This window comes from Salmo salar, chromosome 26 (assembly GCF_965601325.2).
Source record: "Salmo salar chromosome 26, fSalSal1, whole genome shotgun sequence".
Classification (NCBI taxonomy): domain Eukaryota; kingdom Metazoa; phylum Chordata; class Actinopteri; order Salmoniformes; family Salmonidae; genus Salmo; species Salmo salar.
Genome location: NC_138316.1, coordinates 49864437 through 49890188, shown reverse-complemented (window position 1 = coordinate 49890188; position 25752 = coordinate 49864437). Strand labels below are relative to the sequence as shown.

General features: G+C 48.9%; 1 protein-coding gene across 2 annotated transcripts in view; it reads right to left on the bottom strand.

The window, feature by feature from the left end:
* The window catches only part of LOC106587983 (tumor protein p53-inducible protein 11), a 75007-nt gene that overhangs the window by 35338 nt on the left and 13917 nt on the right, over nucleotides 1–25752 (bottom strand). For both annotated transcript variants that reach the window (XM_045708332.2, XM_045708331.2), the window contains one exon: nucleotides 9759–9921. In XM_045708332.2, coding sequence (XP_045564288.1) covers nucleotides 9759–9887 — 129 coding nt within the window. In that variant the 5' untranslated portion in view covers nucleotides 9888–9921. The remainder of the gene's footprint in view (nucleotides 1–9758; nucleotides 9922–25752) is intronic.

Sequence of the window (25752 nt, the reverse complement as noted above, 5' to 3'; positions counted from 1 at the left end):
CCCTCCGACCACGGTACAATCTAATAGACCTGATACAGGTCCCCTCCGACCACGGTACAATCTAATAGACCTGATACAGGTCCCCTCCGACCACGGTACAATCTAATAGACCTGATACAGGTCCCCTCCGACCACGGTACAATCTAATAGACCTGATACAGGTCCCCTCCGACCACGGTACAATCTAATAGACCTGATACAGGTCCCCTCCGACCACGGTACAATCTAATAGACCTGAAACAGGTCCCCTCCGACCACGGTACAATCTAATAGACCTGAAACAGGTCCCCTCCGACCACGGTACAATCTAATAGACCTGAAACAGGTCCCCTCCGACCACGGTACAATCTAATAGACCTGATACAGGTCCCCTCCGACCACGGTACAATCTAATAGACCTGATACAGGTCCCCTCCGACCACGGTACAATCTAATAGACCTGATACAGGTCCCCTCCGACCACGGTACAATCTAATAGACCTGATACAGGTCCCCTCCGACCACGGTACAATCTAATAGACCTGATACAGGTCCCCTCCGACCACGGTACAATCTAATAGACCTGATACAGGTCCCCTCCGACCACGGTACAATCTAATAGACCTGATACAGGTCCCCTCCGACCACGGTACAATCTAATAGACCTGATACAGGTCCCCTCCGACCACGGTACAATCTAATAGACCTGATACAGGTCCCCTCCGACCACGGTACAATCTAATAGACCTGATACAGGTCCCCTCCGACCACGGTACAATCTAATAGACCTGATACAGGTCCCCTCCGACCACGGTACAATCTAATAGACCTGATACAGGTCCCCTCCGACCACGGTACAATCTAATAGACCTGATACAGGTCCCCTCCGACCACGGTACAATCTAATAGACCTGATACAGGTCCCCTCCGACCACGGTACAATCTAATAGACCTGAAACAGGTCCCCTCCGACCACGGTACAATCTAATAGACCTGAAACAGGTCCCCTCCGACCACGGTACAATCTAATAGACCTGAAACAGGTCCCCTCCGACCACGGTACAATCTAATAGACCTGATACAGGTCCCCTCCGACCACGGTACAATCTAATAGACCTGATACAGGTCCCCTCCGACCACGGTACAATCTAATAGACCTGATACAGGTCCCCTCCGACCACGGTACAATCTAATAGACCTGATACAGGTCCCCTCCGACCACGGTACAATCTAATAGACCTGATACAGGTCCCCTCCGACCACGGTACAATCTAATAGACCTGATACAGGTCCCCTCCGACCATGGCATGGTTCCTGTTTTATTCGTCCCCTGGTCTGCTCTACCCTTTAAAAGGGCCCATCTGCAGTTGAAACAATAACAAAGTGTACTGTTTCGGTAAGAAGCTGAGGGATGGGGCTGGAGAAATGTACCCACTCTCAAATTCATAGACCCGAGCTATGGATGCAGGGACTAACCTGATCGTTTTAACCATGTTTTGAGTCTATACAGCGTTTGTTTACATTAACTTTGTCTACCAACATTGGAGTAAAACAAGCTTGTATTTTGGGTTGAACTAGGCTGATGAGGCAATTATAAAAGTTATGTTCTTTAAGAATCAATGGGTACATGTCATTAATGTATAAGTTCACAATGGATGTACCAACACTATTGAAGGCCAGGTCCAAAACCCCCAGCATGCATCTCTATCTGACTGGGCTAAATCTCTTCTTTAGTCAATCTTCTCCTCCCATTTCCTCCATAATGTTTATTTCCAGATTTGGTGCCTGATATAAAACTCTGATATCAGGGTCAGAGTCTTTCTCAAGAGCCACGTGAAGAGATTCAGACACAGTAGTCGGACGGACCAGGATTGACATGATATCCTCACAATAGGTTGTGAGGCTGAGAGAGAAAATAGTGAACAGGAAGTGACACAAACAGTAAAAACTATAAACTCAAGAGGTGTTTGGCTTTGCGGACATGTTCACACTCCCGTTAGATATGTATTTATTTACAATGAGGTTTGCAGCAAAGTATAATACCACATTTGTTTTATTTAACCTTTATTTAACTTGGCAAGTCAGTCAAGAACAAATTCTTATTTAGAATGACGGACTACACCGGCCAAACCAGGACGACGCTGGACCAATTGTGTGCCGCCCCATGGGACTCCCAATCACAGCCGGTTGTGATACAGCCTTGTGACTTGGAAGGGTGAGAAAATGAAATAGTTTGTGTTGAAAAGGGCCCCATCTCTCACAAAATAGAAGGAAACAGATGTTTTGGCCTGAAATAAGAGCCAAGAACATCTCCAGCTCTCAGACAGAGAGAACTACAGCATGTCAAAACACATGTGATTCCTTAAGTGAATGTAAACATGTCCCCAAAGTCAATGCATGTATTGTAGGCCTATCTGGGCGACTTAATATATTGTAGGCCTATCTGGGCGACTTAATATATTGTAGGCCTATCTGGGTGACTTAATATATTGTAGGCCTATCTGGGTGAAAGAATTTATTGTAGGCCTATCTGGGCGACTTAATGTATTGTAGGCCTATCTGGGTGACTAAATATATTGTAGGCCTATCTGGGTGACTTAATATATTGTAGGCCTATCTGGGTGAAAGAATGTATTGTAGGCCTATCTGGTTGACTAAATATATTGTAGGACTATCTGGGCGACTTAATGTATTGTAGGCCTATCTGGGTGACTAAATATATTGTAGGCCTATCTGGGCAACTAAATATATTGTAGGCCTATCTGGGTGAAAGAATGTATTGTAGGCCTATCTGGTTGACTAAATATATTGTAGGCCTATCTGGGCGACTTCATGTATTGTAGGCCTATCTGGGTGACTAAATATATTGTAGGCCTATCTGGGCGACTAAATATATTGTAGGCCTATCTGGGTGACTTAATATATTGTAGGCCTATCTGGGTGACTAAATATATTGTAGGCCTATCTGGGTGACTAAATATATTGTAGACCTATCTGGGTGACTAAATATATTGTAGGCCTATCTGGGTGAATAAATGTATTGTAGGCCTATCTGGGTGAATAAATGTATTGTAGACCTATCTGGGTGAATGAATGTATTGTAGACCTATCTGGGTGAATGAATGTATTGTAGGCCTATCTGGGTGACTGATGGATTCTGACAAGTGAAACAGACTATCTGGAAAACAACGTCACGTCATCAGCACAAGTTTTCAGCACGTATGATTGAGAGTAGAGAGTTGACTGTGACAGGCAACATGGTTGCCTTGGCTACCTGGTCTTTAACACTCCGGGTTCTATTTTCCTCTGGAGCGAAGGAGGCGCAAGTGTCAAGCGCACGTTAGTTTGCAATTTCATCGTGTAAAAAAAAACTGCCGCAGTTGCATTTTCCAGCCTTTACCCCAGGTTCGGAAATTCATCTGTCTAATATCAGCTTTCTTCCGCTGAGGTGGGACAGGTAGAAATATGTGAGATATCTCCTAAAAATATCTATATATACTGCTCAAAAAAATAAAGGGAACACTTAAACAACACATCCTAGATCTGAATGAAAGAAATAATCTTATTAAATACTTTTTTCTTTACATAGTTGAATGTGCTGACAAGAAAATCACACAAAAATAATCAATGGAAATCCAATTTATCAACCCATGGAGGTCTGGATTTGGAGTCACACTCAAAATTAAAGTGGAAAACCACACTACAGGCTGATCCAACTTTGATGTAATGTCCTTAAAACAAGTCAAAATGAGGCTCAGTAGTGTGTGTGGCCTCCACGTGCCTGTATGATCTCCCTACAACGCCTGGGCATGCTCCTGATGAGGTGGTGGATGGTCTCCTGAGGGATCTCCTCCCAGACCTGGACTAAAGCATCCGCCAACTCCTGGAAAGTCTGTGGTGCAACGTGACGTTGGTGGATGGAGCGAGACATGATGTCCCAGATGTGCTCAATTGGATTCAGGTCTGGGGAACGGGCGGGCCAGTCCATAGCATCAATGCCTTCCTCTTGCAGGAACTGCTGACACACTCCAGCCACATGAGGTCTAGCATTGTCTTGCATTAGGAGGAACCCAGGGCCAACCGCACCAGCATATGGTCTCACAAGGGGTCTGAGGATCTCATCTCGGCACCTAATGGCAGTCAGGCTACCTCTGGCGAGCACATGGAGGGCTGTGCGGCCCCCCAAAGAAATGCCACCCCACACCATGACTGACCCACCGCCAAACCGGTCATGCTGGAGGATGTTGCAGGCAGCAGAACATTCTCCACGGCGTCTCCAGACTCTGTCACGTCTATCATGTGCTCAGTGTGAACCTGCTTTCATCTGTGAAGAGCACAGGGCGCCAGTGGTGAATTTGCCAACCTTGGTGTTCTCTGGCAAATGCCAAACGTCCTGCACGGTGTTGGGCTGTAAGCACAACCCCCACCTGTGGACGTCGGGCCCTCATACCACCCTCATGGAGTGTTTCTGACCGTTTGAGCAGACACATGCACATTTGTGGCCTGCTGGAGGTCATTTTGCAGGGCTCTGGCAGTGCTTCTCCTGCTCCTCCTTGCACAAAGGCGGAGGTAGCGGTCCTGCTGCTGGGTTGTTGCCCTCCTACGGCCTCCTCCACGTCTCCTGATGTACTGGCCTGTCTCCTGGTAGCGCCTCCATGCTCTGGACACTACGCTGACAGACACAGCAAACCTTCTTGCCACAGCTCGCATTGATGTGCCATCCTGGATGAACTGCACTACCTGAGCCACTTGTGTGGGTTGTAGACTCCGTCTCATGCTACCACTAGTGTGAAAGCACCGCCAGCATTCAAAAGTAACCAAAACATCAGCCAGGAAGCATAGGAACTGAGAAGTGGTCTGTGGTCCCCACCTGCCGAACCACTCCTTTATTGGGAGTGTCTTGCTAATTGCCTATAATTTCCACCTGTTGTCTATTCCATTTGCACAACAGCATGTGAAATTTATTGTCAATCAGTGTTGCTTCCTAAGTGGACAGTTTGATTTCACAGAAGTTTGATTGACTTGGAGTTACATTGTGTTGTTTAAGTGTTCCCTTTATTTTTTTGAGCAGTGTATTTCAGTCAGAGCAACTAGAGATATTTAAGAACGACCCCAGCTGGTCTTAGCGGTAACCGGGTTAGTTACGTCATTGGTTTAGCCAGCGCAGGCCCACGCAGTATCCTTATGTTCATCACAAATGTTTTATTAAAACATCACTAGCAGCAAAACAGTCAGACATTCCCCTTTTTCATTCATAAAATGGTACATTCTGTTTGTCCAGCATCTGTGAAGAGTTTCGGACTCATTATGTGCGACACCCATTGCATGAAAGGTGTGTCAGTGACTGTCGGAAGCCTGTTCACGAACATCAAGTTATTTAAAAGACGTCTTATTGCGTTTAGTTTTTCCTCTGTCAAATCGCAGGAATTCTGATCTCTGTCCGTGGTGCTGAATCCACTTGTAAGGCCTCAACTGGCAGCTTCATTAAATAGTACCCGCAAAACACCAGTCTCAACGTCAACAGTGAAGAGGTGACTCCGGGAAGCTGGCCTTCTCGGCAGAGTTGCAAAGAAAAAGCCATATCTCAGACTAGCCAATAAAAAGAAAAGATTAAGATGGGCAAAAGAAAACAGACACTGGACAGAGGAACTCTGCCTAGAAGGCCAGCATCCCGGAGTCGCCTTTTCACTGTTGACGTTGAGACTGGTGTTTTGCGGGTATTATTTAATGAAGCTGCCAGTTGAGGACTTGTGATGCGTCAGTTTCTCAAACTAGACACTAATGTACTTGTCCTCTTGCTCAGTTGTGCACCGGGGCCTCCCACTCTTTCTATTCTGGCTAGAGGCAGTTTGCGCTGTTCTGTGAAGGGAGTAGTACACAGCGTTGTACGAGATCTTCAGTTTTTTGGCAATTTCTCGCATGGAATTGCCTTAGTTTCTCAGAACAAGAATAGACTGACGAGTTTCAGAAGAAAGGTCTTTGTTTCTGGCCATTTTGAGCCTGTAATCGAACCCACAAATGCTGATGCTCCAGATACTGAACTAGCCTAAAGAAGGCCAGTTTTATTGCTTCTTTAATCAGAACAACAGTTTTCAGCTGTGCTAACATATTTGCAAAAGGGTTTTCTAATGGTCAATTAGCCTTTTAAAATTATAAACTTGGATTAGCTAAAACAACGTGCCATTGGAACACAGGAGTGATGGTTGCTGATAATGGGCCTCTGTACGCCTATGTAGATATTCCATTAAAAACAAAATCTGACGTTTCCAGCTACAATAGTCATTTGCAACATTAACACCATTTGCACTGTATATCTGATCAATTTCATGTTATTTTAAACGGACAACAAATTAGCTTTTCTTTCAAAAACTAGGACATTTCTAAGTGACCCAAAACTTTTGAACGGTAGTGTATATATTTTTTGGTTTAAATTGGTTGAGTACCTTCTAGTCCTTTCCTAATCTAATGCATTTACACTGTTGAGGAACAGCTGTAGAAAGTATTTCACTGTACCATTACACCCTCTGTGTTCTGTGCATGTGACAAACAAACTTAGATTGTGTCATAAAGACTTGATCTCCAGAAATATTTCAATAATAATTATATAACGAATCCAAAATCACACCATGCTGACAGAGCATGAATATTCCTCCCAAAACTGTGTTCAGCATTTCATTTACTTAATACCTGCAATGTCTTTGACCCTAGGAAGCTTTCATCATCGCATGGTAGGAAGACATGTTTGTACTGTCAACAACATAATCCATAGGAGAGAGAGAGAGAGAGAGAGAGAGAGAGAGAGAGAGAGAGAGAGAGAGAGAGAGAGAGAGAGAGAGAGAGAGAGAGAGAGAGAAAAAAAGACAGAGAGAGATGGAGAGAAAGACAGAGAGATGGAGAGGGAAAGAGAGAGAAACACAGAGAGAGATGGAGATAAACAGAGAAAGAGAGGACAGAGAGAGAGACAGATGTAGAAAAACACAGAGAGAGAGTGTATGTACGTGCAGCAATAGAGGTGAGGTGACATGGAGTCAGGTGTTGGATGCCTGATCAAAGGCCATCTCTGTACACAGAGAGCCAGTTCAATTCTGTACCAGGTTGCCATCTGCTGTGTCTGCTGTTGACACTATGAACATGTGTCCACTGTATCAAATTCACTTTCAAAGGCTGTCTCTACAAACAAGGCCCCTGGATTGAATTCTATACCAAGTCTCCATGTCTGCTATGACTCTAACATGCTGACCACACCGCTCGCGTTGCAAAATAAATGTACCCATGTTATTCAAATCATTGCACCCACACTGCTCGCGAGCATCTGCGTGGCCAGGCACTAAAATAGTAATTGGTTCTATTTGTGACGCTCAACGCGCTGCAAGTCCGGCCTCTCCCATCTCCTCATTGGTTTTTAGGAGCATATACCCATGTGGGTGATTGACAGATGAACTGAGGTCCTCACTCTGGGTTGGTTGTAGTAATGCTGTAAAGTTGGTTGTAGTAATGCTGTAAAGTTGGTTGTAGTAATGCTGTAAAGTTGGTTGTAGTAATGCTGTAAAGTTGGTTGTAGTAATGCTGTAAAGTTGGTTGTAGTAATGCTGTAAAGTTGGTTGTAGTTATGCTGTAAAGTTGGTTGTAGTAATGCTGTAAAGTTGGTTGTAGTAATGCTGTAAAGTTGGTTGTAGTAATGCTGTAAAGTTGGTTGTAGTAATGCTGTAAAGTTGGTTGTAGTAATGCTGTAAAGTTGGTTGTAGTAATGCTGTAAAGTTGGTTGTAGTTATGCTGTAAAGTTGGTTGTAGTAATGCTGTAAAGTTGGTTGTAGTAATGCTGTAAAGTTGGTTGCCAACCGCCATATAAAGTCCAAAGAAGAAGAAGCCTGAAGGAAGGAGGAGAGATGACGAGAAACTCATTTGGTTGACCATTTTATCTGTGAATTTATTGTCGGAGTAGAGGACCTTGTGGATTTCAGGTAAAATAACAACCCAACATTTATATCCCAGGACAAATTAGCTGGCAACAGCAAGCTAGCTAGCTAGCTAAATTGCCATAAATGTTTAATGCTTTTTGACCTGTCCCCAAATTAATAATTGGTTGAGAGTTTGTTTTGATATTTCAACCTACGTGTCCTGATCTCTTCTGGTGTGGGTGAACAAAATCAACTTGGACGCACGGGCGCGTGCGGTTTGGTCAGCATGTAAGTAGGCAGGTAGCCTAGCGGTTAGAACGTTGCGCCAGTTACTGAAACGTCGCTGGTTTGAATACCCGAGCCGACAAAGTGATTTTTTTTTCTCGATGTGTCCTTGAGCAAGGCACTTAACCCTTATTTGCTCCAGGGGTGCCGTGCTACTATGGCTGACCCTGTGAAACAACATTTCACTGCACCTATCGGGTATATGAGACAACAAAAACACGTTGAGTTTTTCTATTGACACATTCTTACCGTAGTAAGTGGTTTTTAAAGAAAATAAAATGTATGCTGTGCCTTCAGAAAGTAATCACACCACTGGACTTATTTCACATGTTGTTGTGTTACAGCCTGAATTTAAAATATAATACTTTAAAAAAAAAAATTTACTCATCTACACACAATACCCCATAATGACAAAGTGAACACGTTTTGAAATTTTTTTTGCACATTTATTTTAGAAGCACCTTTGGCAGCGATTAAAGCTGTGAGCCTTTTGGCTAAGTCTCGTGGATTGTGCAACATTTGCCCATTATTCTTTTTAAAAATTCTTCAAGCTCTGTCAAATTGGTTGTTGATCATTGCTAGACAACCATTTTCAGATCTTATCGTAGATTTTCAAGTAGATTTAGGTGAAAACTGTAATTTGGTCACTCAGGAACATTCATAGTCTTCTTATTTATCCTGAAAAACTCCCCAGTCCTTAACGAAAAGCATGCCCATAACAAGATGCAGCCACCACTATGCTTGAAAATATGGAGAGTGGTACTCAGTAATGTGTTATATTGGATTTTCCACAAACATAACACTTTTTATTCAGAACAAAAAGTTAATTTCTTTGCCACATTTTTTTGCAGTATTACTTTAGTGCCTTGTTCCAAAACAACAGGATGTATGTTTTGGAATATATTTATTCTGTACAGGCTTCCTTCTTTTCATTCTGTCATTTAGGTTAGTATTGTGGAGTAACTACAATGTTATTGATCCATCCTCAGTTTTCTCCTATCACAGCCATTAAACTCTGTAACTGTTTTAAAGTCACCATTGGCTTCATGTTGAAATACCTGAGCAGTTTCCTTCCTCTCCAGCAACTGAGTTAAGAAGGACGCCTGTATATTTGTAGTGACTGGGCATATTGATACACCATCTAAAAAGTGTAATTAATAACTTCACCATGCTCAAATGGATATTTAATGTCTGCTTTTTTTACCCATCTACCAATAGGTGCCATTCTTTAAGATGCATTGGAAAACCCCCTTGGTCTTTGTGGTTGAAACTGTGTTGGAAATTCACTGCTCACTGAGGGACCAGATAATTGTATGTGTGGGGTACAGAGATAAGGTAGTCATGTTAAAACACTAGTATTGCATAGTGTTAGTCCATGCAACTTATTATGTGACTTGTCAAGCATATTTTTACTCCTGAAGTTATTTAGGCATTTCAGCTTTTCATTGTGTGTGTAGGCCAGTGACCCCCAAAAATATACATTTGATCCACTTTAAATTCAGGCAGTAACAAAACAAAATGTGGGAAAAGAAAAGGGGGTGTGAATACTTTCTGAATGCCCTGTAGAATCTGTGTGTGTGCCTGCATACTACTGACCTTTGACCTGTGTATCTCACCATCATCGTCCTCTCCTCCGACGCCCAGTATCTTCCTGGTCTTCAGCCGGCTCACCAGATCTGTCTGGCTGTGCTTCTTCATCAGAGGGGGTTGGGGTTTGCTGCTCATGGCTGATAGGGGGGGCGGTTACGACCTATGACTCCTAAAAACCACAACATAACAAGAGAAAGATGGAGAACATGGGTCGTGTTCATTAGGGCACGCCGTAGCAAAACAGTTTGCATCATAAAACGCAAAACGAGCGTTTCTTATAGGTTAAAGTTCAGATAGTTCCCGCCTGAAAACCACAACATACACATGGAATACAAAAATCAATCCAATCCAAAGTAGTGCACTATATAGGGAATAGGGTACCATTTGGGAATTAGACTTACATTTTACATTTACATTTTAGTCATTTAGCAGACGCTCTTATCCAGAGCGACTTACAATAGTGAATGCATACATTTCATTTCAGAATTATTTTTTCTTCCCTACTGCCCCCCGCCAGACTTCTGTCCCTCTCAGATGTAACACTACGGTTCTGAGGGGTAACGCTACGGTGCTGAGGGGTAACGCTACGGTTCTGAGGGGTAACGCTACGGTTCTGAGGGGGTAACGCTACGGTTCTGAGGGGGTAACGCTACGGTTCTGAGGGGTAACGCTACGGTTCTGAGGGGGTAACGCTACGGTTCTGAGGGGGTAACGCTACGGTGCTGAGGGGGTAACGCTACGGTGCTGAGGGGTAACGCTACGGTGCTGAGGGGTAACGCTACGGTGCTGAGGGGTAACGCTACGGTGCTGAGGGGTAACGCTACGGTGCTGAGGGGTAACGCTACGGTGCTGAGGGGGTAACGCTACGGTGCTGAGGGGGTAACGCTACGGTGCTGAGGGGTGACGCTACGGTTCTGAGGGGTGACGCTACGGTTCTGAGGGGTGACGCTACGGTTCTGAGGGGTGACGCTACGGTGCTGAGCGGGTAACGCTACGGTGCTGAGGGGGTAACGCTACGGTTCTGAGGGGTAACGCTACGGTTCTGAAATATGACGCTACGGTGCTGAGGGGTAACGCTACGGTGCTGAGGGGGTAACGCTACGGTGCTGAGGGGGTAACGCTACGGTGCTGAGGGGGTAACGCTACGGTGCTGAGGGGGTAACGCTACGGTGCTGAGGGGGTAACGCTACGGTGCTGAGGGGGTAACGCTACGGTGCTGAGGGGGTAACGCTACGGTTCTGAGGGGTGACGCTACGGTGCTGAGGGGTGACGCTACGGTGCTGAGGGGTGACGCTACGGTGCTGAGGGGTAACGCTACGGTGCTGAGGGGTAACGCTACGGTTCTGAGGGGGTAACGCTACGGTTCTGAGGGGGTAACGCTACGGTGCTGAGGGGGTAACGCTACGGTGCTGAGGGGGTAACGCTACGGTGCTGAGGGGGTAACGCTACGGTGCTGAGGGGGTAACGCTACGGTGCTGAGGGGGTAACGCTACGGTGCTGAGGGGGTAACGCTACGGTGCTGAGGGGTAACGTTACGGTTCTGAGGGGGTAAAGCTAAAGTTCTGAGGGGGTGACGCTACGGTGCTGAGGGGTGACGCTACGGTTCTGAGGGGTAACGCTACGGTTCTGAGGGGTGACGCTACGGTTCTGAGGGGTGACGCTACGGTGCTGAGGGGTGACGCTACGGTGCTGAGGGGTGACGCTACGGTGCTGAGGGGTGACGCTACGGTGCTGAGGGGTGACGCTACGGTGCTGAGGGGTGACGCTACGGTGCTGAGGGGTGACGCTACGGTGCTGAGGGGTGACGCTACGGTGCTGAGGGGTAACGCTACGGTGCTGAGGGGTAACGCTACGGTGCTGAGGGGGTAACGCTACGGTGCTGAGGGGGTAACGCTACGGTGCTGAGGGGGTAACGCTACGGTGCTGAGGGGGTAACGCTACGGTGCTGAGGGGGTAACGCTACGGTGCTGAGGGGGTAACGTCTACGGTTCTGAGGGGGTAACGCTACGGTTCTGAGGGGGTGACGCTACGGTGCTGAGGGGTGACGCTACGGTGCTGAGGGGTGACGCTACGGTTCTGAGGGGTAACGCTACGGTTCTGAGGGGTAACGCTACGGTGCTGAGGGGTGACGCTACGGTGCTGAGGGGTGACGCTACGGTGCTGAGGGGTGACGCTACGGTGCTGAGGGGTGACGCTACGGTGCTGAGGGGTAACGCTACGGTGCTGAGGGGGTAACGCTACGGTGCTGAGGGGGTAACGCTACGGTTCTGAGGGGGTAACGCTACGGTTCTGAGGGGGTAACGCTAAAGTTCTGAGGGGGTGACGCTACGGTTCTGAGGGGTGACGCTACGGTTCTGAGGGGTAACGCTACGGTTCTGAGGGGTAACGCTACGGTTCTGAGGGGGTGACGCTACGGTTATGAGGGGTAACGCTACGGTTCTGAGGGGTAACTCTACGGTTCTGAGGGGTAACGCTACGGTTCTGAGGGGTAACGCTACGGTTCTGAGGGGTAACGCTACGGTTCTGAGGGGTAACGCTACGGTTCTGAGGGGTAACGCTACGGTTCTGAGGGGTAACGCTACGGTTCTGAGGGGTAACGCTACGGTTCTGAGGGGTAACGCTACGGTTCTGAGGGGTAACGCTACGGTTCTGAGGGGTAACGCCACGGTTCTGAGGGGTGACGCTACGGTGCTGAGGGGTGACGCTACGGTGCTGAGGGGTGACGCTACGGTTCTGAGGGGTAACGCTACGGTGCTGAGGGGGTAACGCTACATAGTTGTCTTTGCTGTCTCTGTATCTAAGATAATTGTGTAGTTTGAGTAATTATCGAGTTGAGCTAGCCAGCCGCGACGCGGCGCCAGACTTAGTCAACACACCTAGTCATCATTAACCCACTGCTAGCTAGCCAACCGTTACCGACTAGCAGCGCTGTAGATACTAATACTTTACAACGGAACGATTTGACTAGTGCAGTGTTAGCTAGCTAGCTACTTAGTTGTCTTTGTCATAGCTTGATAATTGCGTAGTTTAGTAATTACCGAGGTTAGCTAGCCAGCCATTGAGGTTAGCTAGCCAGCTATTTCCGTCCCCCGCGACGCCATTTTTCCTAACCCAGCCAACTATTACCGACGAGCAGCATTGTAGAAACGAAATACATTACAAGGAACGTCTTGATTAGTGTTATGTTAGCTAGCTAGCTAGCTACAAAGTTGCTTTGTATCATGACAAGGTGTAGTACTGAAACTATCGAGGTTACCTAGCCAGCTACACGTTCAAAGTCAACAACGCAGCCACTGCTAGCTAGCCTACTCCACCAGCCAGCAGTACTGTATCATTTTCGTCATTTTAGTCAATAAGATTTTTGCAACGTAAGCTTAACTTTCTGAACATTCGAGACGTGTAGTCCACTTGTCATTCCAATCTCCTTTGCATTAGTGTAGCCTCTTCTGTAGCTTGTCTACTATGTGTCTGTCTATCCCTGTTCTCTCCCCTATGCACAGGCCATACAAACGCTCCACACCGCGTGGCCGCTGCCACTCTAACCTGGTGGTCCCAGCGCGCACGACCCACGTGGAGTTCCAGGTCTCCGGCAGCCTCTGGAACTGCCGGTCTGCGGCCAACAAGGCTGAGTTCATCTCAGCCTATGCTACCCTCCAGTCCCTAGACTTCCTGGCGCTGACGGAAACATGGATTAGCACAGATAACACTAGTACTCCTACTGCTCTCTCCTCGTCTGCCTACGTGTTCTCGCATACCCCTAGAGCATCGAGCCAGCGGGGTGGTGGCACTGGAATCCTCATCTCTCCCAAGTGGACATTCTCTCGTTCTCCCCTGACCCATCTGTCTATCTCCTCATTTGAATTCCATGCTGTCACAGTTACCAACCCTTTCAAGCTTAACATCCTTATCATTTATCGCCCTCCAGGTTCCCTTGGAGAGTTCATCAATGAGCTTGACGCCTTGATAAGTTCCTTTCCTGAGGATGGCTCACCTCTCACAGTTCTGGGTGACTTTAACCTCCCCACGTCTACCTTTGACTCATTCCTCTCTGCCTCCTTCTTTCCACTCCTCTCCTCTTTTGACCTCACCCTCTCACCTTCCCCCCCTACTCACAAGGCAGGCAATACGCTTGACCTCATCTTTACTAGATGCTGTTCTTCCACTAATCTCATTGCAACTCCCCTCCAAGTCTCCGACCACTACCTTGTATCCTTTTCCCTCTCGCTCTCATCCAACACTTCTCACTCTGCCCCTACTCGGATGGTATTGCGCCGTCCCAACCTTCGCTCTCTCTCTCCCGCTACTCTCTCCTCTTCCATCCTATCATCTCTTCCCTCTGCTCAAACCTTCTCCAACCTATCTCCTGATCCTGCCTCCTCAACCCTCCTCTCCTCCCTCTCTGCATCCTTTGATTTCCTCTGTCCCCTATCCTCCAGGCCGGCTCAGTCCTCCCCTCCTGCTCCGTGGCTCGACGACTCATTGCGAGCTCACAGAACAGGGCTCCGGGCAGCCGAGCGGAAATGGAGGACAACTCATCCAGAACGCCGCAGCCCGTCTGGTGTTCAACCTTCCCAAGTTCTCTCACGTCACCCCGCTCCTCCGCTCTCTCCACTGGCTTCCAGTCGAAGCTCGCATCCGCTACAAGACCATGGTGCTTGCCTATGGAGCTGTGAGGGGAACGGCACCTCCGTACCTTCAGGCTCTGATCAGCCCCTACACCCAAACAAGGGCACTGCGTTCATCCACCTCTGGCCTGCTCGCCTCCCTACCTCTGAGGAAGCACAGTTCCCGCTCAGCCCAGTCAAAACTGTTCGCTGCTCTGGCACCCCAATGGTGGAACAAGCTCCCTCACGACACCAGGACAGCGGAGTCAATCACCACCTTCCCGAGACACCTGAAACCCCACCTCTTTAAGGAATACCTGGGATAGGATAAAGTAATCCTTCTAACCCCCCCTTAAAAGATTTAGATGCACTATTGTAAAGTGGTTGTTCCACTGGATATTATAAGGTGAATGCACCAATTTGTAAGTCGCTCTGGATAAGAGCGTCTGCTAACTGACTTAAATGTAAAATGTAAATGCTACGGTTCTGAGGGGGTAACGCTACGGTGCTGAGGGGGTAACGCTACGGTGCTGAGGGGGTAACGCTACGGTGCTGAGGGGGTAACGCTACGGTGCTGAGGGGGTAACGCTACGGTGCTGAGGGGGTAACGCTACGGTTGTGAGGGGGTAACGCTACGGTTGTGAGGGGGTAACGCTACGGTTGTGAGGGGGTGACGCTACGGTTGTGAGGGGGTGACGCTACGGTGCAGAGGGGTGACGCTACGGTGCTGAGGGGTGACGCTACGGTGCTGAGGGGTGACGCTACGGTGCTGAGGGGTAACGCTACGGTGCTGAGGGGGTAACGTTACGGTGCTGAGGGGGTAACGTTACGGTGCTGAGGGGGTAACGCTACGGTGCTGAGGGGGTAACGCTACGGTTGTGAGGGGGTAACGCTACGGTTGTGAGGGGGTAACGCTCCGGTTGTGAGGGGGTGACGCTACGGTTGTGAGGGGGTGACGCTACGGTGCTGAGGGGTGACGCTACGGTGCTGAGGGGTGACGCTACGGTGCTGAGGGGTGACGCTACAGTGCTGAGGGGTGACGCTACGGTGCTGAGGGGTGACGCTACGGTGCTGAGGGGTGACGCTACGGTGCTGAGGGGTAACGCTACGGTGCTGAGGGGTAACGCTACGGTGCTGAGGGGTAACGCTACGGTGCTGAGGGGTAACGCTACGGTGCTGAGGGGTAACGCTACGGTGCTGAGGGGTGACGCTACGGTGCTGAGGGGGTAACGCTACGGTTCTGAGGGGGTAACGCTACGGTTCTGAGGGGTAACGCTACGGTTCTGAGGGGGTAACGCTACGGTGCTGAGGGGGTAACGCTACGGTGCTGAGGGGGTAACGCTACGGTGCTGAGGGGTAACGCTACGGTGCTGAGGGGTAACGCTACGGTGCTGAGGGGTAACGCTACGGTGCTGAGGGGTAACGCTACGGTGCTGAGGGGTAACGCTACGGTGCTGAGGGGTAACGCTACGGTGCCTAGGGGTAACGCTACGGTGCTGAGGGGTAACACTACGGTGCTGAGGGGTAACACTACGGTGCTGAGGGGTAACGCTACGGTGCTGAGGGGTAACGCTACGGTGCTGAGGGGGTAACGCTACGGTTCTGAGGGGTAACGCTACGGTTCTGAGGGGTGACACTACGGTTCTGACGGGTGACGCTACGGTGCTGAGGGGGTAACGCTACGGTTCTGAGGGGGTAACGCTACGGTTCTGAGGGGGTAACGCTACGGTGCTGAGGGGGTGACGCTACGGTTCTGAGGGGTGACGCTACGGTTCTGAGGGGTAACGCTACGGTTCTGAGGGGTAACGCTACGGTTCTGAGGGGTAACGCTACGGTTCTGAGGGGTAACGCTACGGTTCTGAGGGGTAACGCTACGGTTCTGAAATATGACGCTACGGTGCTGAGGGGTAACGCTACGGTGCTGAGGGGTAACGCTACGGTTCTGAGGGGTAACGCTACGGTTCTGAGGGGTAACGCTACGGTTCTGAGGGGTAACGCTACGGTTCTGAAATATGACGCTACGGTGCTGAGGGGTAACGCTACGGTGCTGAGGGGTAACGCTACGGTTCTGAGGGGGTGACGCTACGGTGCTGAGGGGGTGACGCTACGGTTCTGAGGGGGTGACGCTACGGTTCTGAGGGGGTGACGCTACGGTTCTGAGGGGGTGACGCTACGGTTCTGAGGGGGTGACGCTACGGTTCTGAGGGGGTGACGCTACGGTTCTGAGGGGGTGACGCTACGGTTCTGAGGGGGTGACGCTACGGTTCTGAGGGGGTGACGCTACGGTTCTGAGGGGGTGACGCTACGGTTCTGAGGGGGTGACGCTACGGTTCTGAGGGGGTGACGCTACGGTTCTGAGGGGTGACGCTACGGTTCTGAGGGGGTAACACTACGGTTCTGAGGGGGTAACGCTACGGTTCTGAGGGGGTAACGCTACGGTTCTAAGGGGTAACGCTACGGTTCTGAGGGGTAACGCTACGGTGCTGAGGGGTAACACTACGGTTCTGAGGGGTAACACTACGGTTCTGAGGGGTAACACTACGGTTCTGAGGGGTAACGCTACGGTTCTGAGGGGTAACGCTACGGTTCTGAAATATGACGCTACGGTGCTGAGGGGTAACGCTACGGTTCTGAGGGGTAACGCTACGGTGCTGAGGGGGTAACGCTACGGTTCTGAAATATGACGCTACGGTGCTGAGGGGGTAACGCTACGGTTCTGAGGGGTAACGCTACGGTTCTGAGGGGGTAACGCTACGGTTCTGAGGGGTAACACTACGGTGCTGAGGGGGTAACACTACGGTTCTAAGGTATGTCGTTACGGTTCTGAGGTATGTCGTTACGGTTCTGAGGTATGTCGTTACGGTTCTGAGGTATGTCGTTACGGTTCTGAGGTGTGTCATGGTCCTGAGGTATAATGTTACAGTTCTGAGATTTACTGTTATGTTTCTGTACAGATAGTAGAATGCCTGGGGTGAGGAGGATAAGGACACAGGGCCGACATGAGCTCTTTATCTCTCTGGTGTAGAGCAGAGCAGGCCCAGTATAGGCATAGGCCAGGCATTATCTCTTGAGGGAAATGTAGTACAGTACTAACATGGATTTATGTGCAGAGAGAAATGGATCAATCTGGAGTGTTGGTTTGTGTAATCCTAAGTAGAGCCCATCCCAACTCCAGATAAGGCTGTGTGTGTGTGTGTGTCAGTGCTTTCTGTAAAAACAGCCAGAGAGACGAGTTGTTTCACGCTTCAGTCTGATCTCTCTCTCTCTCATCAAACTGTTTCTATACAAAGCAAGTAACAGCCTGTTTCCACTACTAGAATAACAGAGGAACTACAACACATATCTATAGTTGGAGATTACTCATCTGTCATCAGATTCCCTCTGGAAAGCCAGTAACACCATGTTTACAGCAGGACAACAGGTAGCAGCTGACATAACTACCATGGAGTTATTAGGGAAAGCAAAGCTCTCATTTACTAAGTAAAGTTCTCATTTCAATAATTCATGTTCAGTACCATTACCGACGGGGGAAAGTCTTTTTGGAGACTGGTGGATGTTTATGAGAGTGGCTCTGAGGTAAATGGATTGTAACCAACCTTGAACTGCTCTCAACTAGACGAAGGAAGGAAACTATTTCCATTTCTAGAGACAGTTTTTTTTCTCAGAAACCATTTCTTTTACTCGCATTCAGCCATCTACACCTTTTCATAAAGCAGTGTTATGATTTTTAAAAAAGGTTTCAAGTGCATGGAGTTGCTGGAATGGTTATGGAAACTATTGTAATTCAAAATGTAATACATTGTACTGTGAATGATGAAAGGAGTGTTTCTTCTGCCTTAGTTGTTGAAATGTCGGAGACGTTTCTAGATTACTCAGAGTAAACCTGCCCTTTAGGCTCTGTCTTTTCAACCCTCAACACGTATGAGAACAAGCCTCTGGACACGCTCCACTCACTGGTTCCCCTGCCTGGTATCATTTAGAACACACTCACACACACTGGTTCCCCTGCCTGGTATCATTTAGAACACGCTCCACTCACTGGTTCCCCTGCCTGGTATCATTTAGAACACGCTCCACTCACTGGTTCCCCTGCCTGGTATCATTTAGAACACACTCACACACACTGGTTCCCCTGCCTGGTATCATTTAGAACACACTCACACACACTGGTTCCCCTGCCTGGTATCATTTAGAACACACTCACACACACTGGTTCCCCTGCCTGGTATCATTTAGAACACACTCACACACACTGGTTCCCCTGCCTGGTATCATTTAGAACACACTCACACAGACTGGTTCCCCTGCCTGGTATCATTTAGAACACACTCACACAGACTGGTTCCCCTGCCTGGTATCATTTAGAACACACTCACACACACTGGTTCCCCTGCCTGGTATCATGTAGAACACACTCACACACACTGGTTCCCCTGCCTGGTATCATTTAGAACACACTCACACACACTGGTTCCCCTGCCTGGTATCATGTAGAACACACTCACACACACTGGTTCCCCTGCCTGGTATCATTTAGAACACACTCACACACACTGGTTCCCCTGCCTGGTATCATTTAGAACACACTCACACACACTGGTTCCCCTGCCTGGTATCATTTAGAACACACTCACACACACTGGTTCCCCTGCCTGGTATCATTTAGAACACACTCACACAGACTGGTTCCCCTGCCTGGTATCATGTAGAACACACTCACACACACTGGTTCCCCTGCCTGGTATCATTTAGAACACACTCACACACACTGGTTCCCCTGCCTGGTATCATGTAGAACACACTCACACACACTGGTTCCCCTGCCTGGTATCATTTAGAACACACTCACACAGACTGGTTCCCCTGCCTGGTATCATTTAGAACACACTCACACACACTGGTTCCCCTGCCTGGTATCATTTAGAACACACTCACACACACTGGTTCCCCTGCCTGGTATCATGTAGAACACACTCACACAGACTGGTTCCCCTGCCTGGTATCATTTAGAACACACTCACACACACTGGTTCCCCTGCCTGGTATCATGTAGAACACACTCACTCACACAGGTTCCCCTGCCTGGTATCATTTAGAACACACTCACACACACTGGTTCCCCTGCCTGGTATCATTTAGAACACACACACACAGACTGGTTCCCCTGCCTGGTATCATTTAGAACACACTCACACACACTGGTTCCCCTGCCTGGTATCATGTAGAACACACTCACACAGACTGGTTCCCCTGCCTGGTATCATTTAGAACACACTCACACACACTGGTTCCCCTGCCTGGTATCATGTAGAACACACTCACTCACACTGGTTCCCCTGCCTGGTATCATTTAGAACACACTCACACACACTGGTTCCCCTGCCTGGTATCATTTAGAACACACACACACACACACACACACACACACACACACACACACACACACACACACACACACACACACACACACACACACACACACACACAGAGAGCAAGAGCCCATGCAATATGCATGTCCCTGAATCCACCCAGATCAACGCTGACCTTTCAGCTGAGCGGAAACAGTAGTTGCCATGGTGTCGAGGGCGGTATGTGTGTGTGGCTTGGGAACAGAGAATTTGTCACATTAAAAGATTAGGCCTAAAAATCCCAATGTTTTCTCTTCTTAGTATAATTTAGTATAGCCGTTGTTTTAGTATTCGTTTTTCAAAGCATACAAGAAGACATCGTTATGGTCCTGATGTTTTCCAGAAGTTAATCTGACTGACTTCCTAGGTCGGCAGCCGTGTTTAATTAAAACAGCAGCAAGAGGTTAACGACCAGATTACTGCCAACCTGTTTACTCTGGGTAAGGGGCCAATGGCACTAGGACGGCCAGTTACCAAGCAACCACAACCAAAAACAAAAGGGAACGCAGCACTCGTTCCTGTCCTCCCGGTCCCCCCGTACCCTCTTTCCTCCCTGTCCCCCCGTACCCTCTTTCCTCCCTGTCCCCCCGTACCCTCTTTCCTCCCTGTCCCCCCGTACCCTCTTTCCTCCCTGTCCCCCCGTACCCTCTTTCCTCCGTCCCCCGTACCCCCTCTTTCCTCCCTGTCCCCCGTACCCTCTTTCCTCCCTGTCCCCCCGTACCCTCTTTCCTCCCTGTCCCCCCGTACCCTCTTTCCTCCCTGACCCCCCGTACCCTCTTTCCTCCCTGACCCCCGTACCCTCTTTCCTCCCTGTCCCCCCGTACCCTCTTTCCTCCCTGACCCCCCCGTACACCATGACCCTCTTGTACCCTCTGACCCCCCCTTTGCTGTAGTAACTACTAACACTGCGGTCTTTAGTGAATGGATTGATCCATCAGGGAAATGGCTGTTAGTCCATGGATCATTACACCTAAAGAGGATCCACGCAGACTCTCAGATTGGAACAATATATTGATCAAATGACTGCGGGAGTCCCATATGGCGCCCTATTCCCTATATAGTGCACTACTTTTGACCAGGGCCTAATATGACCCAGGTCAGAAGTAGTGCACTATATAGGGGATAGGGGGCCAGTTGGGACGTACCATGTACACAGACTGTAAACAGACTGCCATTAGTTGGTTCAGCAGCGTGACGTATAGCCTCTACCACCCAGCCATACTGTATGGAGAATAGAAGGCTGCCATAGCTTGTATCTCAAATAGCACCATATTACCTATAAAACTAAACTGCCTTGATCCAATGTGGTGCACTATAAAGAGAAAAGGGTGCTATTTGGAACACAACCACTGGTTTAGTACACATGCATATTAATAATGCCCATCTAAACGCATGTTAGAGTGTTGAGCCGTCCATCGCACCTTGGCCTCCCGGGTGGCGCAGCGGTCTAAGGCACTGCATCTCAGTGCAAGAGGCGTCACTACAGTCCCTGGTTCGATTCCAGGCTGTATCACATCCGGCCATGATTGGGAGTCCCATAAGGCGGCTCACAATTGGCCTAGTGTCATCCGGGTTTGGCCCGGTAGGCCGTCATTGTAAATAAGAATTTGTTCTTTACTGACTTGCCTAGTTAAATAAACGGTTCAATAAATTAACAAATATTGAGAAAGTCGTAATTATTATCGTTGAACCAAAATGTATTTCATTAAGGAGGTATCTAAAGCTAGAATCAGAATGACAATTATAGACATGTAGTCCACTAGAACATTGTGTGTGTGTGTGTGTGTGTGTGTGTGTGTGTGTGTGTGTGTGTGTGTGTGTGTGTGTGTGTGTGTGTGTGTGTGCTGTCTCTACCTGGGATGTGAATGGGCTCAGAGGGAAGGTAATGCATGTGGTTGGAGATGAATCACAGTGATGCTTCTATTAATGTTCTTCTCCTTGTTTGTTTCCACAAAGTTGGAAGCACAGAATTGTTGAAGAGTTGCCACACAGTTCCACACTTCGGCCTAATGGGTTTGGCATATGAATATTTGGTCCATTAATATGGGCCATTAACAATGCATTTTCACTGTGAATTTATTCTTAACAAAACTAATGCATTCTCACTGTGAATGTCTTGCTTAAAAAGTCTCCTGCCCCTCCCTCTCTACCTAACTTAAATCCATTGTTTTTTAGATGGAGAGGCTAGCCAGGGTTAAGGCTCCAGATGGAGAGGCTAGCCAAGGCTAAGGCCCCAGATGGAGAGGCTAGCCAGGGCTAAGGCTCCAGATGGAGAGGCAAGACAGGGCTAAGGCCCCAGATGGAGAGGCAAGACAGGGCTAAGGCCCCAGATGGAGAGGCAGCCAGGCAGGCCCGAGGGGCTAGCCAGGGCGGCCCAGATGGAGAGGCTAGCCAGGGCTAAGGCTCCAGATGGAGAGGCAAGCCGGGCAGGCCCGGGGGGCGCCGGGCTAAGGCCCCAGATGGAGAGGCAAGCCAGGGCTAAGGCCCCAGATGGAGAGGCAAGCCAGGGCTAAGGCCCCAGATGGAGAGTCTAGCCAGGGCTAAGGCTCCAGATGGAGAGTCTAGCCAGGGCTAAAGCTCCAGATGGAGAGTCTAGCCAGGGCTAAGGCTCCAGATGGAGAGTCTAGCCAGGGCTAAGGCTCCAGATGGAGAGTCTAGCCAGGGCTAAGGCTCCAGATGGAGAGTCTAGCCAGGGCTAAGGCTCCAGATGGAGTGGCAAGCCAGGGCTAAGGCTCCAGATGGAGAGGCAAGCCAGGGCTAAGGCCCCAGATGGAGAGGCTAGCCAGGGCTAAGGCTCCAGATGGAGAGTCTAGCCAGGGCTAAGGCTCCAGATATACCACTTTGCATACATCTCAGTATGTCATTTTTCTTCTCAGTAGGTCTTCTGTATGCTGCATGACGATATTGCCACTCCTATTTGCCATAACTTCGTCAATCTAAGCCTACTAGAAAGTGTGTGCCCTCAGGCCTGGAGGGAAGCTAAAGTTATTCCCCTACCTAAGAATAGTAAAGCCCTTTTACTGGCTCAAATAGCCCACCAATCAGCCAGTTACCAAGCCTTAGTAAACTTTAGGAAAAAATGGTGTTTGACCAAATACAATGCTATTTTACTGTAAACAAATTGACAACAGACTTTCAGCACGCTTAAAGGGAAGGACATTCAACAAGCACAGGACTTACACAAATGACTGATTAACTGAGAGAAATCTCTGATAAAAAGATTGTGGGGGCTGTCTTGTTAGACATTTTAGTGGGGCTTTTGACCTTATCGATCATAGTCTTCTGATGGAAAACGTACGCGTTATGGCTTTACACCCCCTGCTATAATGTGGATAAAGAGTTACCTGTCTAACAGAACACAGAGGTTGTTCTTTAATGGAAGCCTCTTTAACATAATCCAGTTAGAATCAGGAATTCCCCAGGGCAGCTGTCTAGGCCCCTTAGTAAAAAAAAATAATGACATGCCACTGGCCTTAGGTAAAGCCAGTGTGTCTATGCATGCGGATGACTCCACACTATACACGTCAGCTACTACAGCGACTGAAATGACTGCAACACTTAACAACGAGCTGCAGTTCGTTTCAGAATGGATGGCAAGGAATAAGTTAGTCCTAAATATTTCTAAAACTAAATGCATTGTATTTGGGAACAAATCATTCACTAAACCCTAAACCTCAACTAACTCTTGTAATAAATAATGTGGAAATTGAGCAAGTTGAGGTGACTAAACTGCTTGGAGTAACCCTGGATAGTAAACTGTCATGGTCAAAACATGTTGATACAACAGTAGCTAAGATGGGGAGAAGTCTGTCCATAATAAAAGCGCAGCTCTGCCTTTTTAAACAACACTATCAACAAGGCAGGTCTTACAGGCTCTAGTTTTGTCGCACCTGGACTAGTGTTCAGTCGTGTGGTCAGGTGCTACAAAGAGGGACCTCTGAAAATGACAATTGGCTCAGAACTACATAGATCCATGACTACATGGAACTATATTCCACATCAGGTAACTGATGCAAGCAGGAGAATAATTTAGAAAACAGATAAAAATACAACTTATGGAACAGCGGGGACTGTGAAGAGACACAGACACACATACAGACACAGACACACACACACACGATAAGACACGCACTCTACACACACATACACATGGATTTTGTATTGTAGATATGTGATAGTAGAGTAGTGGCCTGAGGGAACACACTAAATATGTTGTGAAAAGTCTTATGAAATGTAATGTCATGTATTCTTTTGAACTGCACAGAACTGCCTTAATGTTGCTGGACCCCAGGAAGAGTAGCTGCTGCCTTGGCAGGAACTAATGGTGATCCTTAAATCAATACAAATGGCATTCGGTTAGTCCGCTCTGCTGGCCATTCCGTTAGTCCGCTCTGCTGGCCATTCCGTTAGTCCGCTCTGCTGGCCATTCCGTTAGTCCGCTCTGCTGGCCATTCCGTTAGTCCGCTCTGCTGGCCATTCCGTTAGTCCGCTCTGCTGGCCATTCCGTTAGTCCGCTCTGCTGGCCATTCCGTTAGTCCGCTCTGCTGGCCATTCCGTTAGTCCGCTCTGCTGGCCATTCCGTTAGTCCGCTCTGCTGGGCATTCGGTTAGTCCGCTCTGCTGGGCATTCGGTTAGTCCGCTCTGCTGGGCATTCGGTTAGTCCGCTCTGCTGGGCATTCGGTTAGTCCGCTCTGCTGGGCATTCGGTTAGTCCGCTCTGCTGGCCATTCCGTTAGTCCGCTCTGCTGGCCATTCCGTTAGTCCGCTCTGCTGGCCATTCCGTTAGTCCGCTCTGCTGGCCATTCCGTTAGTCCGCTCTGCTGGCCATTCCGTTAGTCCGCTCTGCTGGCCATTCCGTTAGTCCGCTCTGCTGGGCATTCGGTTAGTCCGCTCTGCTGGGCATTCGGTTAGTCCGCTCTGCTGGCCATTCCGTTAGTCCGCTCTGCTGGCCATTCCGTTAGTCCGCTCTGCTGGCCATTCCGTTAGTCCGCTCTGCTGGCCATTCCGTTAGTCCGCTCTGCTGGCCATTCCGTTAGTCCGCTCTGCTGGCCATTCCGTTAGTCCGCTCTGCTGGCCATTCCGTTAGTCCGCTCTGCTGGGCATTCGGTTAGTCCGCTCTGCTGGGCATTCGGTTAGTCCGCTCTGCTGGCCATTCCGTTAGTCCGCTCTGCTGGCCATTCCGTTAGTCCGCTCTGCTGGCCATTCCGTTAGTCCGCTCTGCTGGCCATTCCGTTAGTCCGCTCTGCTGGCCATTCCGTTAGTCCGCTCTGCTGGCCATTCCGTTAGTCCGCTCTGCTGGCCATTCCGTTAGTCCGCTCTGCTGGCCATTCCGTTAGTCCGCTCTGCTGGGCATTCGGTTAGTCCGCTCTGCTGGGCATTCGGTTAGTCCGCTCTGCTGGGCATTCGGTTAGTCCGCTCTGCTGGGCATTCAGTTAGTCCGCTCTGCTGGGCATTCAGTTAGTCCGCTCTGCTGGGCATTCAGTTAGTCCGCTCTGCTGGGCATTCAGTTAGTCCGCTCTGCTGGGCATTCAGTTAGTCCGCTCTGCTGGGCATTCAGTTAGTCTGCTCTGCTGGGCATTCAGTCACCTATTCTCTGTCTCACCAGTGGACAGGGTTAATCCACACACAGTATCAGCACCTTTTCTCTCTCACTAACACTGTCACACTTCACTCTCCTCAGAGAGCCTTCAAAACCGGTCAGAATAACAGGTCTGCGAAGCACCACTATCCTGGCAGACACCTTGTGATTCACCTGACAACATTACCAACACCTCAGAGAAATAGAGAGACAGAGAGAGAGGGTGTCAAAGAGAGACTTCACCAGAGAGAGAGAGATAGAGATAAATATGGAAAGAGAGAGATCAATATGGAGAGAGAGAGAGAGACATGAAAAGAGAAATAAAGAGAGAGAGAGACATGGAGAGATAAAGAGAGCGAGAGAAGAGAGCAAGAGAGCCAGGGAGAGCGAGACAGAGAGAGAGACAGGGAG